General features: G+C 51.2%; 1 protein-coding gene across 11 annotated transcripts in view; it reads left to right on the top strand.

Annotated features, from left to right (window-relative positions):
- FOXP4 (forkhead box P4) overlaps positions 1-16742 on the top strand; it is a 150868-nt gene that overhangs the window by 95296 nt on the left and 38830 nt on the right. For 5 of the 11 annotated variants that reach the window (XM_075910376.2, XM_075910370.2, XM_075910378.2 and 2 more), the window contains 4 exons: positions 10741-10891; positions 11821-12025; positions 12407-12514; positions 16511-16598. In XM_075910376.2, the coding sequence (XP_075766491.2) occupies positions 10741-10891; positions 11821-12025; positions 12407-12514; positions 16511-16598 (552 nt within the window). Of the gene's footprint in view, positions 1-10553; positions 10616-10740; positions 10892-11820; positions 12026-12406; positions 12515-16510; positions 16599-16742 lie in introns of all 11 variants that reach the window. The other 6 variants (XM_075910377.2, XM_075910375.2, XM_075910369.2 and 3 more) reach the window with 5 other exon arrangements.

Here is a 16742-nt window from a genome sequence, read left to right as displayed (position 1 = left end):
CGATAGTATCCCCTGTAAGCACTAATTCAATGAGAATGGGCAGAGGTCCAGGAAAAGCTGACCTGCCTTTCAGGAAGATGTTTGGTGACAGCTGGCATGGGTCCTGCAGAGGCAGAGATCTTGCTGGAGTTGAAAATATAGAGCCATGTGCTCCCGCCTGACTGCAAACGTGTGGGGAAGGAATGATAGCCTGAGAAACCAGCTGGGCTAAAGGGTGACGGAGTTCGTGGCTGCACCATCTAGTTTCCCCACCAGCATAGCTACAAACACGGCTAAGAGAGCCGCTGTGGACACCTTACTGGTGAGAGTGCACAGCTTGTCAGCCATCACAGACTACCCCGGAGAGCTTATTTCTCGTACTTCTTGGAAAGTGAACTGAAGCCCTCACCATGCGTTAGGTGCAAGTGGTTCTTGTGTGATCTGGAGGCCACTGAAGCATGAATATCCTCCGTGCTCTGAGCTGACAGTCCATTGTGAGTTAGGCCTTGTCTACATTGGGGGGGGGTTTGCTGGTTTAGTTACACCAGTATAGCAATAACGGCAGAAATCTGTAGCATGGATGCTGTTAGATCAGTATAAAAACACGTATGCTGGTGTAGTTCATAATCTATTACATCTGTGGGTTTTTACCAGCATAGCTAGTCTAGTAACACATCGCAATTGTTACTGACCTAGCTGTGCCAGGAATATCTTCTGGGGTAACTTCTGCTTGACACAGTTGGATGTCAGATGCTTGTATCTGACAAGCTGCTGGGTTGAGGCTGGCTTGCTGAGACCATCACTTGAGTATTGCTATTCTGTTTATAGCACCAACTGTTTATAGCACCAGAGTATTGCTATTCTGTTTATATTTCCACCAATCCCTGTCTCTCATTTTGTCAACAGCACAACTGGAGTTCTGAAAACCTCGGGAATGGAGGTGGTTTGGGACTCTAAAATGTTTGTAACTCTGAACAAAATGTGATGCACAGGGTAACATGTGGGGGATGCACACAAGTGCATGGGCATCCCTCAAGGTAGGAGGGGCGCATGGGCTGGGGTAGCTCCAGTTCATTTAGCACCACTCCCAGGCTGCACCACTCTGGGGAGTGCTGGGAAGAGGCAGGCAGGGAGGGATGGAGCTGGAACAGGAGAGCGGGGACAGGTACCAATTGCCCTCCCTCCCTCCCCCCCCGCCATGTGTCGCCACTGATCCAATGGCTGTTCTTTCAAAAGTGTACAATTGTACGTTGACTTAATGCAATATTAACAAGGGGTCCTGTGACACCTTAAAGAACTGATTTATTTGGGCATCGGCTTTTGTGGGCAAAACCCCACTTTGTCAGAGGCATCTGACTTTTGAAAGAACAGCTGTCACATTTTGTTCAGAGTCATGAACAACCTCCATTTCTGAGGCATTTGGAACTCTGAGGCTACGTTTACACTACAAGTTTTCTCGGCAAAATATATGCAAATAAGGGACTCATTTGCATGAGTTGCAATCTCATTTGCATATTCTGCCAATCCATTTTTGCGCAAAAACAAGCAGCGTGGACATTTTCTTTTTGTGCAAAACCCCCTTTTAAAACAAATTGATACACTTAACAGTAACAGGTCACCGGGACCAGATGACATTCACCCAAGAGTTCTGAAAGGGCTCAAATGGGAAATTGCGGAACTATTAACTGTGGTTTGTAACCTATCCTTTAAATCTGCTTCCATACCTAATAATTGGAAGATAGCTAATATGATGCCAATATTTAAAAAGAGCTCTAGAGGTGATCCTGGCAATTACAGACCCAGTAAGTCTAACATCAGTCCCGGGCAAATTAGTTGAAACTATAGTAAAGAATAAAATTGTCATGTCAGACACATGGATGAATATAATTTGTTGGGGAAAAGTCAACATGGTTTCTGTACAGGGAAATCATGCCTTACTACTCTGCTAGAATTCTTTGAGGGGGTCAACAAACATGTGGACAAGGGGGATCCAGTGGATATAGTGTACTTAGATTTCCAGAAAGCCTTTGACAAGGTCCCTCACCAAAGGCTCTTAAGTAAAGTAAGTTATCACGGGATAAGAGGGAAGGTCCTTTCATGGATTGATAACTGGTTAAAAGACAGGAAACAAAGGGTAGGAATAAATTGTAAGTTTTCAGAATGGAGACAGGTAACTAGTGGGGTCCCCAAGGGTCTGTCATGGGACCCATGCTTTTCAACTTATTTATAAATGACTTGGAGAAAGGGGTAAACAGTGAGGTGGCAAAATTTGCAGATAATACCAAACTGCTCAAGATAGTTAAGACCAAAGCAGACTGTGAAGAGCTTCAGAAAGTTCTCACCAAACTAAGTGATTGGGCAACATAATGGCAAATGAAATTTACTGTTGCTAAAAGTGCAGTAATTCACATTGGAAAAAATAATCCAAACTATATATACAATATGATGGGGACTAATTTGGCTAAACTACTCGAGAGAGATCTTGGAGTCATTGTAGATAGTTCTCTGAAAATATCCACTCAGTGGTAGACAAAAAAGCAAATAGATTGTTAGGAGTCATTAAGAAAAAGGATAGAGAATAAGACAGAAAATATCTTATTGCCTCTCTATAAAACCATGGTATGCTCACATCTTGAATACTGCGTACAGATGTGGTCGCCTAATCTCAAAAAAATATGTTGGCATTGGAAAAGATTTAGAAAAGGGCAACAAAACTGCTTAGGAGTTTGGAACGGGTCCCTTAAGAAGAAAGATTAAAAGTTCTTGGACTTTTCAGCTTAAAAAAGAGACTGAGGGGATATGATAAAGATCTATAAAATCATAACTGGTGTGGAAGAAGTGATTAAGGAAAAGTTATTTACTTATTCCCACAAAATAAGAACTAGGGGTCACCAAATGAAATGAATAGGCAGCAGGTTTAAAACAAACAAAAGGAAGTTTTTCTTCACTCAGCGCACAGTCAACCTGTGGAACTCCTTGCCAGAGGATGCGGTGAAGGTCAGAATTTTAACAGAGTTCAAAAAAGAGCTAGATAGATTCATGGAGGTTAGGTCCAGCAATGGCTAATAGCCAAGATGGGCAGGAATGGTGTCCTTAGGCTCTGTTGGTCTGGAGGTGGGTGACAGGGGAAGGATCACGTGAGGATTACTTGTTGTGATTCCTCCCTCTGGGGCATCTGGTATTGGCCACTTTCGGCAGACAGGATACTGGGCTAATTGGATGTTTGGTCTGACCCAGTATGGCCGCCTTATGTTTCAAGGTTTGAGAGTCCTATGCAGCATTGGCATTTTATTACAGAAGGCCACTTTGAAATCTTCTCAGAATGGCTGAATTATTAATTGAGCTCCTGCGTGTTCTGAGTGTGTGACGATGTCTGAGGTTTTGTGTCTCTCTCGCTCTCTTCTCTTATGGAACAAGGCAGTTCTGGAATCCTCCCGCATTTCTGGGACTGGACAACAGGGGATGGCTTGCCCTGTGCTATTCGCTCCCTCTGAAGCATCAGGCGCAGGCCTCTGGTGGAAGATGGAATATTGACCTCGGTGGACCACTGGTCTGACCCAATATGACCAGTCTTCTGTACAAGCCACACCACCGTTGGCATCTGTGGGGAGTGTTTTGTCCATCTCCTGCATGGGCGCTGCTTTTGTACTGTCGCTTTGTATGGCAAGGCTATGGGAATATATGGCCTAGAGGTCCCCATTCACAGCCCATGCAGCACACACTTAACTTGCGGCCTCTGCTCAAGTCCCCTTGACTCCAGGGAGACTTTGAAGTGAAATGTGGTGGAGTACTTCACTGAAGGAGGATGTACTTAAGTAGGGGTCTAAATGCTTTGCTGAATTGAGGCCTGGGCCAATGACTAATCAAATCAATGGAGAGACTCCCATTGACTCCAGTCGGCTTTGAATCCAGCCCTTAAAGGAGACTGATAGAAATGTCGGGCTGCACGGGACCTGGAGAGGTCATCTCCTCCATTCCCATTGACCTACAAGGTGCCGGGGTCAGACTTGATCCAAACTTTGTCTTGAAGGCTGAAAAGAGGCTTAAATCTGTGTTTCCCCCGGCTTCTTTTCCCATTGGCCGTGGGGTTTATATTGCAGTGACTTTACTGCCTGAACTCTAGCAAAGGGCCCACCTTGGCATTTACGCAATGTAAAAACACCTTATCATAGAATCCTAGGGCTGGAAGAGACCTCAGGAGGTCATCGAGTCCAGCCCCTTATTGGTGATTGATTAATGATCCAACAGGAATCATGGTCTTGTTGTGTCTGAGGTTTCCTTACAATGAATGCCGGGTTTTGGGAGAGTATTCAGCGCATGCTAAGTAAGCAGAGGGTGTGTGTGTGTGTGTGTGTGTGTGTGTGTGTGTGTGTGTGTGTGTGTGTGTGTGTGTGTGTGTGTGTGTGTGTGTGTGTGTGTGTGTGTGTGTGTGTGTGTGTGTGTGTGTGTGTGTGTGTGTGTGTGTGTGTGTGTGTGTGTGTGTGTGTGTGTGTGTGTGTGTGTGTGTGTGTGTGTGAAGACTCTCATACACACCACTCATGTACAGCCATGAAACCCACCGGCAAAGAGGTTTCCAAGGGAATTTGAAAATAGGAAAGGGAGTTACAGCCAGAAAAAGAACCAATGCCCGGAGTGACTGACACCAACAAGTTGGCTGGGAAAGGAAGAGCTTTGGAATTAAGGGCAAAGTGGATGTGTGTTAGGGATACTTTTAAGTGGTGTGTAGGCCTTGGGACGACCCTTTTGTATAGCGACTGATTTCAGAAAGGGAGCTAGGGAACCTGCCATTAACAAGTCCACGTTTCCCAGCAGGAAGCGCTTGGCAGTAAACTCTGATAACAGGGTTTGCCGGAGGAATGGGGAATAACTACATGAGTGTAGATACTGCCGCTGCTATAGATGTTGACCAGTCTCAAGGGCAGTTATTTAATGACAAACTCCACCGCAACCATTGTCAACCGAGCGATTTCTTTCCCGCCTGTTGAGTTCATGGAGTGGGGTGGTGTGACTGTAAGTTACCGACGTGTCTTGGGCTGTCAAGGAGGAAATCGATGAGTTAGCCGTCTCTTTGTGCCTGGGTCCAAGTTTCGTACAAGGAGGTTCTGAGCAGGCTGTCATAAAGACGTTTCAGATCTCTCCAGGTGAGAGACGGTGAAATCGGAGCATATCTGGGAAACCACCTGAGGCACGGGGGAAGATCAGGAACTGAGGATGGAGAAGAGTACGGGAAAGCGAGTGCCTGTGGGAGGAAATCGCGAGATGACCCTGAGGTCCAGCTGATTCAAGAGTTGAAACGAGACTCAGGCATCTTGGAACACCGAACCTCTAAGTAAAGCTCTACCCGCCTGGCCTGAGTGGCTTTATTTTCATGGGCTGGGCAAGTTGCCTCGTTCGTAGCCTTGCTATGTTCCTCTTCGGCTTGGTAGGGGCAGGCAAAGCAGAAGTGCCGTCCAGGCGGGTGTAATTTTTTTTGCTGCTGTCCTTTGAAACAAGGCTGCACCACACAGCAGAACCAGGGTGAGGGTAAACCCAGCCGCCCCTATTGTTACAACTTTGGTCCCTTTGTGCTTCCCAGGAACGCTGGAGGGAGAGGGGGATTTTTTTTAAACCGTGTCTCCTCTCCAGCAGTGGCCCCTGTATAGCGGCTGATATTGTACAGCTTGGCGGGGCGGGGGTGGGGGTGGGGGGAGTGTGCAGGGATTGGCTGGCAAGTAACCTAGGCGTCAGATTAATGAAGTGCTCCTGTCAGTCCAGAGTGTCACGCCGAAACTCCTCTTGATGTGCTCATAAATCAAAGTGACGGCGCCTGTTACCCCGGTAGCTGCACCCACTCAGCTGCGTCTAATGTAAACAGAGTGCAGACAAAATGCGTTAAGGAACTCGGACCCCATTGCTGGGGGAGAGCACAGGGATCACGGTGTGGGAGGGGAGTAAGGGGGAGGCACAGGATCCTGGATTGTTCCCTGCTAGCCCTCCCCTTTCATCTTCCCACCCCCCCACAACACAAGAGACCGGAGCACCCCAAAGGGCGCTGGGGACTGGCAGGGTGCAGCGCAGGAATTACTTTCTTTGTGTTGAAGATTTTTATCAGTGTGCAGATAAGCTTCCCACTTCATTGGCTCTCTCCAGAGGGCGCCGCGGATGACCTCAGAGAGTGAAAGTGTCCAGAGAAACCCACAGAGGATGGCAGCCGCACATCTTGTGGTGGGGGAGGGAAGGGCGCACACAGCCAGACAGCACTAGAAGGAAACTTTTATTTCCCCTGGCAGAATGCATTGTCCCCTCCCTGCTGCTGTGGGAGGGAGCAGGAGGGATGTGGCTTGCTGGAGAGAAAAAGCGGGTGGGTGGGATGGGGTGGAGGGGGTGACTTCCTCCATCGTTTGCAGAATTTGTCTGTATTTGCACCTACCCCACCTGGGGCAGGGCAGGAGGCTGGGCTTTTAGAAACCCTACAAGAACAGCCATCGGGGTGGAGGGGACGGGGACAGGACAGCCTGCATGGGACCCTGGGCAAGGTGTGGAGGGCAGGGCCTTGGGCAGAAGGGGCAGAGCTGGGGGCAGCCAGCCCTCCATTCTGCCCAAAGCATGCTCCCGCCCCCATTGCACAGAGCTCATGACATGATTTAAAGGGCATGGGGTTCCGGCTGCCACAGTAGCAGTAGCCAGGAGCCCAGGACACCTGCCCTCTTTGCGACCCCCCCCCCCCCCCGCCCCGTCATTGGCCCTGACACTCATACTAGGTTGACATTGAAGCCAGACAAAGCTGATGTGACTTTTGACACCCCCGCCTCCCCAGCTCAGCAGCTCGGTGGTTGACACAGACAGGTCGCACCCATTTCACAGACAGCTGCCCAGAGAAGCAACCTGCCTGAGAGTGGAACCCAGGAGTCCTGCTGCCGGTCGTCTGCTCTGAAACCCAAGGGCGCAGGTTGGTATTTACTCAGTGCAGCCGTGGGTTTCAGAGCAGACGACCGGCAGCAGGACTCCTGGGTTCCGCTCTCAGGCAGGTTGCTTCTCTGGGCAGCTGTCTGTGGAATGGGTGCGACCTGTCCGTGCCTCGTGCTTCTCTGGGCAGCTGTCTGTAAAATGGGCGTGACCCGTCTGTGCCTCGTGCGTCTCTGGGCAGCTGTCTGAAATGGGTGCGACCCGTCCATGTCTCATCCTTCTCTGGGCAGCCGTCTGTAAAATGGGCGCAACCTGTCTGTGCCTTGCGCGGGGCGGTAGCATGGGAAGTGCTTTGAGCTCCCCTGCGGATGGGTACTGCAGGGAAATGGTCTCACCCTGTTGATTCTGCCTGGGGCATCTCTGCGGCTGCCGCGCTATTGCCCGTATGCAGGCCCCTTGGAGGTGGTGCTGCAGCTGCTGCTACCCCTGCCTGGTTTCCTAGGACTCTGGAGCAGGTAGATGGCGAAGATAAAGAACACCATTGAGTTATGAGGTGAGCGTGATGTGCCCTGGGGATTCTAATGACTTAATCCGCTTCCAATTTCCTTCTGTTTTACAGCCCGGAAGTGGAGTGAATGAGGCAGTGTTCAGGTGGCCTGATGTAACAAGAAGGAACCTGTGCTTGCCGAAAGGCCCACGGGGAAGGGAGAAAGTAAACTCTGGCTGCAGTTGGTAACAAAGGGGAGGGCTGGACTCCCTGCCCTACCCTGCAGGCCTGTGGGTGTGGGCGTTACACCCCCGTACCACCCTTCCTAGCACAAAGGATGGCCTGGCAACTTCTGAGCACAACTTCTCCCTCCTTCGGGGCCTTGAGGGACCTGCTCCCCTCACACCATTTTCCCGTTGAAATGCTGTGACGGTCCCCTGGCTAGGAGTCTCTTACCCCAGCATAGCTGGCCTGGCCGTGGAGCGCGCAGGCTACCCTCGTGTGCGCTGTCTCCCAGGCGCCCAGGAGTTGTAAGATGAAGGGTTTTTTTTCTCCTAAGGGAGATCACTGTAGTGTATGCCTTTGTCACCAAGTATAGGGAGCCCTGAGACTTGGGGGAATCTGATATCTCCTTTGGGAGCCATCCTGCCCTGGAACAGGGTCTCGTCTGTCTCTGGCTCAACAATTGAGAACCAAAGATCTAAACGCCCTCCTCTTCCTCAAGGCATTAGTCATCTAGTCCAACCTCCCCGGCCGCTCAAAGGAGGGTCAACCCCACTCCATCGTCCCAGCCAGGGCTTTGTCAAGCTGGGCTTTAAAAACCTCTAGGGATGGAGATTTCACCCCCTCCCTAGGGAACCCATCTCAGTCCTTCACCACTCGCCTAGGGACATAGCTTTTCCTAACACAGCTGGTCCCTGACCTAGGGGCGAATTACATGCCAAATCCCTCAGCTGCTCCTCATAGGTCATGTCACCAGCCTCCTAATCATTTTGGTTGCCCCTGCTGGTGTCCACATCCTTTCTGTAGTAGGGGCCCCCAAACTGGATGCAGTACTCTAGATGTGGCATCTTCAGTACTAAATGAAGGGAAATAATCACTTCCCTAGATCTGCTGACAATGCTCCTACTAATGCATCCTAATATGCGTTCGCCTTCTTGAGTACAAGGGCCCCCTGTTGACTCATGTCCAGCTTCTCATCCGCTGTAACCCCCAGGTCCTTTTCTGCAGAACTGCTGTTTAGCCAGTCGGTCCCCAGCCTGTAACAATGCTTGGGACTCTGCACTTGCCCTTGTTGAACATCATCAGATTTCTTGTGGCCCAATCCTCCAATTTGTCTAGGTCACTCTGGACCCCAACTCAATCCTCCAGTATATCTACCGGTCCTGGCATCAACCTCACTGCGGCTCTGCGTTAATAGAGGACTGGGGAGCCGGAGTTCCTTTTAATGCAGAACCGCTGTAGGGGGTAATGCTGGGACCTGGCATGAGCTGGAACTGAGCCAGCTTGCTTGCGTGCCAACTCCCCAGCCCCCTAATAATGCAGAGCCTCAGTAGGGTTGATGCCGGACCTGGTGTGAGTCGGGACTGAGTGTTTTCACTGCTAACCCTTATCGATGAATTGTGTAGTCAACTTTTTTGTTGACTACACAATTAACGGATTACACGCTCCTTAACATCCCTAGTTTGTACAGCACCTAGCACCATGAGATCCAGGGCTGGGGTTTTTAGGTGCTGCTGCAATAAAAAAATATCTCATTAATGGATGAGATACAGAAGGGAACTCTGGAAACTCCATTTCCTTGTCTCATCGGTCAAGAACGCGGGAACATTTGAAGAAACATTTGAGTGGCAAATTGAGCAAAGGGAATGAGATTCCTCATGGAATCTGTGGAACTCATTGCCACAAGTTAGCCTGGAGACCAGTGAGCTGAGCAAGATGCACTTATATGAACAGCAAGGCTCTCCAGATTTACAATACTCCAAGAGGAGTGGGGAGAAATCTGTTTAGCGAGGAATACAAACCGTCTTGTTAGAGGGCATGAGCTGCCAACTGTTAGCCACAGGGAGATTAGGTGAAAATTTCCTTGATTGCAAATTGTTATATATTTTCACTAGAAGTTTTACCCGGCGTTGCTTGTGTTCTTACCACAATTAATTTTTGTTTTTCTTTGTTTGAATCGTTGCTCTGGGGTGGGGCGGGGAAGGAGGGTTTCAGGATGCAGGCTGCCCCAGGAAGAGAGGAAAACCCCAGTTCCCTCTCACCCCAGGAGTTTGGGGCCAGGTGAGAAGCACCTCTCCGTGGCCACTGCAGCTCCAGTGGGCATTGAGGGGGAAGGGTGCATGTCCCTTGGTCTATTTGCCCCCCTCTTTTTCCCAGCCAGAGTGAGGAATGCAGCAAACTGTGCACTTTCCCCTCGCTCGCTCCCTGATGAAGGGGAACAGCCATAGTCCCCATAGGAATGGTGGTGATGTGTGTGGGGGAGGAGGGGGAAGGCTTGTGGCTGGGGCAGTCTCAAACTGGGGTGGAGGTATGGGGAGCATCTCCATCCAGCCCCTTTCACCTGCCTGGTGAGTGTCTCTTGTGTGTGGTTTTAGGAGGAGCAATCCTATTCCAGACACAGCCCCTTTTCCTGGCACAACCAAACCCTGGCCTTAAACTATGATAGGAGGAAGCCGTTCACTGGATTTGGTGGTCCTAGCTCTTACCATTCAGGAGGAGTTCTTGAATAGCTAGATCATACCAGGAACTGTACAAATTGCCTGACAGCTGCCTTGTTTTTCCTTATCTGATGGGGGCGCTTATGATGCTTAGCTATTTATTTGATAAAAGTAATTATTTATCTGTCCAACAGGGGTGTTATTTACCCACCGTGGCCTCTTTCTAGCCTTGGAAAACAGCCCAGGTTACTAGGTTTGTAACGTAGGGTTACCGATAACTTTGCCTTCTTTGCTGGAGGCTCAGGGGGGTAATGTGTGTAAGACCTGTGAAGAGCCTCTGTCAGGCACTGGCCAGTAGTGCAAAGCAGCTATAGTGGTTTTTATTCCCCTGCATGATCCCAGTGCACAGGCGTTGGAAATACACAGCGAACAGATGGAGATGGAGCTCTCGGTGCTCTAAGCAAGCAAACACACGCTCTCTCCTCCCTCTTTTTTTTTTTTTTTTTTTTTTTCCTCTCTTCCTTCTCCTCCTCTTCCGATAGATCAAAGACTCTGTCTTGGCTACATGCTGACTGGCGACCGAGGACCGGCGATTAGGACAAAGGTCTGTGCTGACCAGGCGTGGGGCTGATGCCTCCGTGCTGCGCTGTGAGGCCCTGCCAGGCCTCAGCTGCCGTGCCGAAAAATCGTGTTTTGATTTTTTTTTTTTTTTCCCCTTTTGTCTCCTAGCAGCCATTAGGGAATAAACAGCTGGCGTTCCAGCAGCAGCTCCTGCAGATGCAGCAGCTGCAGCAGCAGCACTTGTTAAACCTCCAACGACAAGGGCTGGTCAGCCTTCAGCCGGGACAAGGCACCGTTCCCCTGCAGACCCTTCCGCAAGGTAAAGCGCGCGGCAAATCTCCCTGCTCTCGTTCTGTCCTTTCAAGCCCAATCCCTCCGTTCCAGCCAGCCTGGGTGGGCGTTACCCACGCAAAGCAGCTACAAACTCAGCCTCTGAGCTGTTAGGCAGTTAGTAGCAGCCGGGTGTTTTTCAATGCACTTTAGGCCTGTTTACATCTGTCTCTTTCCAGCACAGTGGTGGGCTGTACAGGAGCCGTACCAGTGCTTCGTAGAAGTACAAGGCCTTGGGAGCTGTTGAGGTTAATTTTGCAAATTCAGGGTCCAATCCTGCTGCTGGGGAAGGAGGCTATGGGAGTTTTGCCTTTGATATCAGTGGAAACAGGACAGGGTCCTGAATTTGCATACGTAGTTCCTGATATGTAATGACTTGAGTGTTAGAGGTTCCTCTACACGATGAGTGGTTCAGGCTGAAGCTGGGAATGAGAGATGCATGCCCAGAAGGCAGAGCTGTTATGCATGGCGAACGACTGTTCCGTTTTCCTATGGTGTGGGGAGGCATTTAGGTGAAGGGCAGAGCCAGGCGCACCTTCCCCCAGATTCACTTGGATGCTTGCAGGTTTGGATCCTTTTGGCCTCGGGCCAGCTCCAAATGACCCCCGGGCCTGTTTGCATTTGCCCGTGGAAAGTGTGCGGATCCGTCAGGTGGGCCAGAACGCGGGGTGACACACTGGGCTGCTTCCGCTCGGTGGTGGGTAGCGTTTGAATCTCCAGGGCTGTCCGGCTGGTGTTCTTCGCCCACCTTGATTCAACTAAAAGCCGCTCTTTTGCTAGTGAGATTCTAGGGCTCTTCCCAGCGACGGTGGTTGTTAGTTAGTGGTGGTTCTCCAGTCTGTACTTCACCCTTGTCTTTGTGTGTGCGTGTGTGTGTGTATGTTCCTCCTTTCTCCATTGACCCCGTTGTGTGTGTAGCTGTCTGCCCCTCGGACCTGCAGCAACTCTGGAAAGAGGTCACCGCTACCCAGCCCGTAGAAGACAGCATCAAGCAAGAGGGCCTGGACCTCACCACCAACACTTCCAACTCTACCTCGTTTTCGGCCGCCAAGGTCTCGCCTCCCATTTCCCACCACTCTCTCCCCAATGGACAGAGCGCCATGCTCACGCCAAGGAGGGACAGGTAGAGCCGAGCTGGGCCGGCCTTTTATTTTACCCCGTAGGTCTGTGGAGGGGGAAAAAAAAAAAAGTGTGTGTCATTGCGAAGTGGGGCAGTGGACTAGGAATTGAGGGAGCTGTTCTGTTGCTACATAAGCAACTTGCCCAACCTCTGTGCCCCTTAGCTTATCTGTCTGGAAAAAGAGCAGCAGTCCTGCATCCCAGCCGCCTCAGGCTTGAACGATGCACGGCAGAGTCTTGGCTGAAAGGTGCTAGGAGGCTTATTGATACCTCAGAGACGCCCCTGGTCTGGAAGCTTTGGATGGGCAGGAGCCAGCATGTCATGTGTAATGGTTGATTCCTTCTTGCCTGTCTCACTGTCTCTCGGTCTCGCTCGCTCTCTCAGCAGCTCTTCTCACGAAGAGAACCCCGGCTCCCACCCTCTCTACGGACACGGAGAATGCAAGTGGCCTGGTTGTGAAACCCTCTGTGAGGATTTGGGACAGTTTGTCAAGTAAGTGTCCCCTCTCCCGCACTGTCTTTTTCTAGGCTGTGGTTTTGTTCCTGACTCTCTCCATTCCCATTCCTCCAGCTTGTGCAAACAGCATGGTGGGTTGTAAGTTGCCCTGCACTCCGGGGCCAGGTAGGCCCTGCCTGTCCATAGCACCCTGTGTTTCAATACAGCTTTGGGCAGGGGGTGGGGCGTGGCCCTTGCACCTACATCCAGGGGGGCAGTAGAGGTAGGTCAGAAAAGCCTTGAATTGTAACGGTCTGGGGTCCGGCCGAGTTCAGAGGCGACAGGTGTAGCCTTAAAGTCTCTGGCTATGATTTTTCCTCCGGTGGCAGCCAACTTACTGCCTTGACAGGGTTTGATTTCCAGAGGACAGGCAGCTCTGCATTGTCTAAAAGTCAGGTGACTTTGAGGGGTCTCAGATGGGGCCCCCCCAAATCCTTATCACTTCTGGGAAACTCCAAAGCCTTCGTCTTTCTGTGCCCGAGTTTCCCATCTGTACGTTGGGGGTGACGGCCCTCCTGTGGTCTTGGAGTTGAAAACTCTTCCACGTGGTCTGCTTTAGATGCTTCGGATGACTTTGGATTCAAATGTGACAGCCAAATTGGTCTCTACCCCTTGTCCCAAAAGTCTGGGCGTCCGGGGCCAGGGTAGAGGGATGGGGGACAGCGTGCGAGGGAGGAAGAGACTGAAAGAGACCCAGAGACGTTGCAGGACATGGGCAAGGGGGCAAGAGAAGGCAACCAGGAAAAGTTAGCAGCTCACCCTCTGTAAGGGGGCAAAAAGAGAGAGAGAGCAAGCGAGAGAAGAGAAAGAAACAGATGGCAGCACGGCAGCCTGCTGACACCGCTTGTGAGCTCTGTCACTGACTGATTAACTCCGCTGTCTAAGAGCCCTCCGCTAGCGTCAGGGTCAAACAAATTGTTTTCACGCTTCGTCAGAGGTTTACTTAATTAGTTCATTTGCAATTAGATCTCTTTGTAGCCAGGATTTTTAGCAAAGACATCAGAAGCAACTGACGGATTTTTTTTTTCTTTTCTTTTTTTTTTTTCTTCCCCCTCTGCACGAAAGGGAATGTTAGGGGAGCTGGGGCCGAGGGGCACTCTGGTGTGTGTCTGTGCATGTCTGTTTGTGTCTGAAGGACTTTTGTTTTACCAACAGCGTGTCAGCTGATCTCACCAGCCATGTGCCTGCCTCCCTGCTTTGTTTAGTCCGGAGGAAGGGAAGGCGGGAGTACCAGAGGGTGGAACAGGTGCCAGCTACAGTGAATACCAGGGCAGGCTCAGTCAGGAGTAGGGAAAAGTGACTGCTATGTGTGGAAGGAGACGGGTTAAGAAGGGGGAAAAAAAACTTTATTTCAAGGAAGGAACCAGGAGGTGAGGACAGGGGGCATTTTGCTGTTGCAAGGGGATGCCTTGCTGCAGCGAAGGAAGGAAGGAAAAGGAGCCGGTGAGGGGTGCCACCTAGTGGTTAGAGCAAGAGGCTTGGTGACTCAGGACTCCTGGGTAACTGTTCCGTTCTCTGCCTCTGGCTTCCTACCTGACTTTAGGCAAGATGTTGCTGCTCCGTATCTCAGTTTCCCTATCTGTACAATGGGTCTAATACTCAACCGCCCTCACAAGCAGATTGCTAGTAGGCACGGGCCCCAGCCACCACTGCTGAAACTAGTCCAGAAGCTTAGCGGCGTTTGCATCGCTGGTTTTGGTTTGACCCATGCGGAGAAGGGCACCCTCTGGGACGTACCAGTCTGAATCTTGGGTTTCTCCAATGTTTTGGAACAGGGGGAAGAAGTTTAGCAACGATATTTGTTAAACAAGTTTGTCTCTGTTTCTAAGTTTGAAAGGTTCCAACCAGCTTGAATGTTGGGTGTATCTGAATTCAAGAGGCCAATATTTACCCAACTCTGCCAAAGAATTAACCAAGTTATTGGGCTTCTTATTCATGCTAGAGCCAGAGCCATCCTGTCCATAGATGAGTCAGGGCTGCATCCCCAGGCCCCACACTTTTGGGGGGCCCCCAGCAGCTGCTCCAGCTGCCCTATGGACAGGAGGGACCTATGGGATTATGGGAGCCTGGTGGGGGTGACAGCAGCGGGCACTCACCACGCGGGCAATGGGAGCCGGAGCGGCCCGGCAGCCTCCTCTGTGCCACCTTCCTGGCCCGCTGCTCCCGGCTTCTCCATGGCAGCAGGAAGCAGAGTACTCTGGCCCCAAGGCACTTCGCTTCCCACCGCCACAGAGGAGCAGGGGCCGGAAGAGCAGAGCAACAGAGCGGAGCCGGCTGCTGGGCCACCCTGACTCCCAGGACCCACATGATGGCGGGAGGGAGGCAACCTGCTGCTGCTGCTGCACCAGGCCCCCCATAACTCCTTAGGCCATATTGCAAGGGGGAGGAGCGGGGCGGGGCGGGGCTTGGGAAGGGGGTGGAGTAGGGGGTGGAGCCTGGCCAGAGCAGTTTGCGGGAATCCGCTACTGGGTAAAGGAAGGAAAAAGGAATCTTTCTGACACCAAGATGAAAGAATTAAAGCATTTCTAGATAAGACACACACACACACACACACCCTCCAATTTTACACTTTCCTTCTTCAGCAGAGAATGCCAAAACTCCCGACGGCTTATTCTTTGCAGAAGTGCCCATGTCTTAGTCCCACCATGCAAGGAGTAAAGATTCCCTAGTCCAGCTCCAGCTAGCTAGGCACTAGTGGCGAAAGCAATCTAGACGCGCTTTTGCGCGAAAAAGCCCCGATCACCATTTTTGCAATCGGGGCTTTTTTGCGCAAAACAAATCTGAGATGTCTGGCCCTTTTGCGCAAAAGGACTTTTGCCCAAACGGGAGCAGCATAGTATTTCTGCAAGAAGCACTGATTTCTTACATTAGATCGTCAGTGTTCTTGCAGAAATTCAAGCGGCCAGTGTAGACAGCTGGCAAGTTTTTTCCGGAAAAGCAGCTGCTTTTGCGGAAAAACTTGCCAGTCTAGACACAGCCAGGTAGTATATGAGGCTGAGGGAAATGCAGGTGCACCGGTAGGGACCAGAAGGGGTGGGCAGGAGAGAGAAGATGGGTGGGGAGGAGTAGATCGAGTCCTCGGCTAGAGGGAGGCATGAATCGAGAGCGACAGCCACGTGGGCAGCACGGTGGGGTGAACCCAGAGAGCTGAGGCGTGGGAGAGAGGGAGGAGTGAAGGGCGGGAGGGGAGGCTGGCTGGATCTAGATCTAAAGCTACACGGAATGACTCCATTTCTCAAGAGTTTTCGGCCCTGCCCACGGAGCAGCTCTCTTACAGCAAGGGGGCCAGAGCCCCTGCATTTCTGTGCAGCCGGAGGCAGAGGCAGACATTCTGGCAGCCATTCGCACACGTCCAGGTCTTCCTCCCCCAGGGGAAAAGGCAGCTCTTCAATGGGGAGTGTAGACCTCAGCACCAACAGCCTCTCACCCAGGGGAACCAACGTCCCGGGACGGAGTGGAACAGCTCTGCCCTGTCACATAGCGGCGTGCAGGGATTTCTCTGCCTGTTCTGATGTGCCGGTCTGTGCTCATGCCTGGGACCTCCGTCTGGTAGAGCAATCAGCGTTCCTGGCTGGCAGGGTGCACTGCATCTGGGACACTTGGCATCTCGGTGTAGCAGGCTCATGATTAAGAGTCGCCCCTTGTGTTCTGTGAAAGCGCGCCTGGACCATTTTGATGCCATATATGCATTCCAGCGAGGGCCTTAACTTTGTAAGAAGGCTTCTCTGCCAAGGGCGGCCGAGTGGCAATTGTTTTGACTGTATTCCCACTCTGTGCCTCAGTTTCCCTTCCCGCGCTTTGTTCTTATCTCTTTAAATTGCAAAGTCATCAGGGCAGGGGCTTCCATGTAATGTAACGATCAGACTGGGGTGCAGTTACTGCATAAAGAAAAGAGGTGTTTGCAGGCTGTAGACGGGTGTGGACCTGGGCCGGAGGCAGTTTTGTGGTGGGTTCTAGGAACTGTCGATATAAAATCCGTCTTTCTCTGCCTAGACACCTCAATACAGAACACGCGCTTGATGACCGAAGCACAGCCCAGTGCCGAGTACAAATGCAAGTGGTGCAGCAGCTGGAAATACAGGTAGGTGCTAACCAAAGAGACTTGAAGGGCAGTGTTGAGTGATATAAGGTAGGCGCATGTGTGGCCAGTCGAGAGATTCCAGTGCCACTCAGCTGATTAGCAGAGCGCCTACAGCTAGGTTTTTTGTTTGTTTGCTTGTTTCTA

This window comes from Pelodiscus sinensis, chromosome 27, assembly GCF_052426305.1.
Source record: "Pelodiscus sinensis isolate ZL-2025 chromosome 27, ASM5242630v1, whole genome shotgun sequence".
Classification (NCBI taxonomy): Eukaryota; Metazoa; Chordata; order Testudines; family Trionychidae; genus Pelodiscus; species Pelodiscus sinensis.
This window is presented reverse-complemented; position numbering and strand designations above follow the sequence as displayed.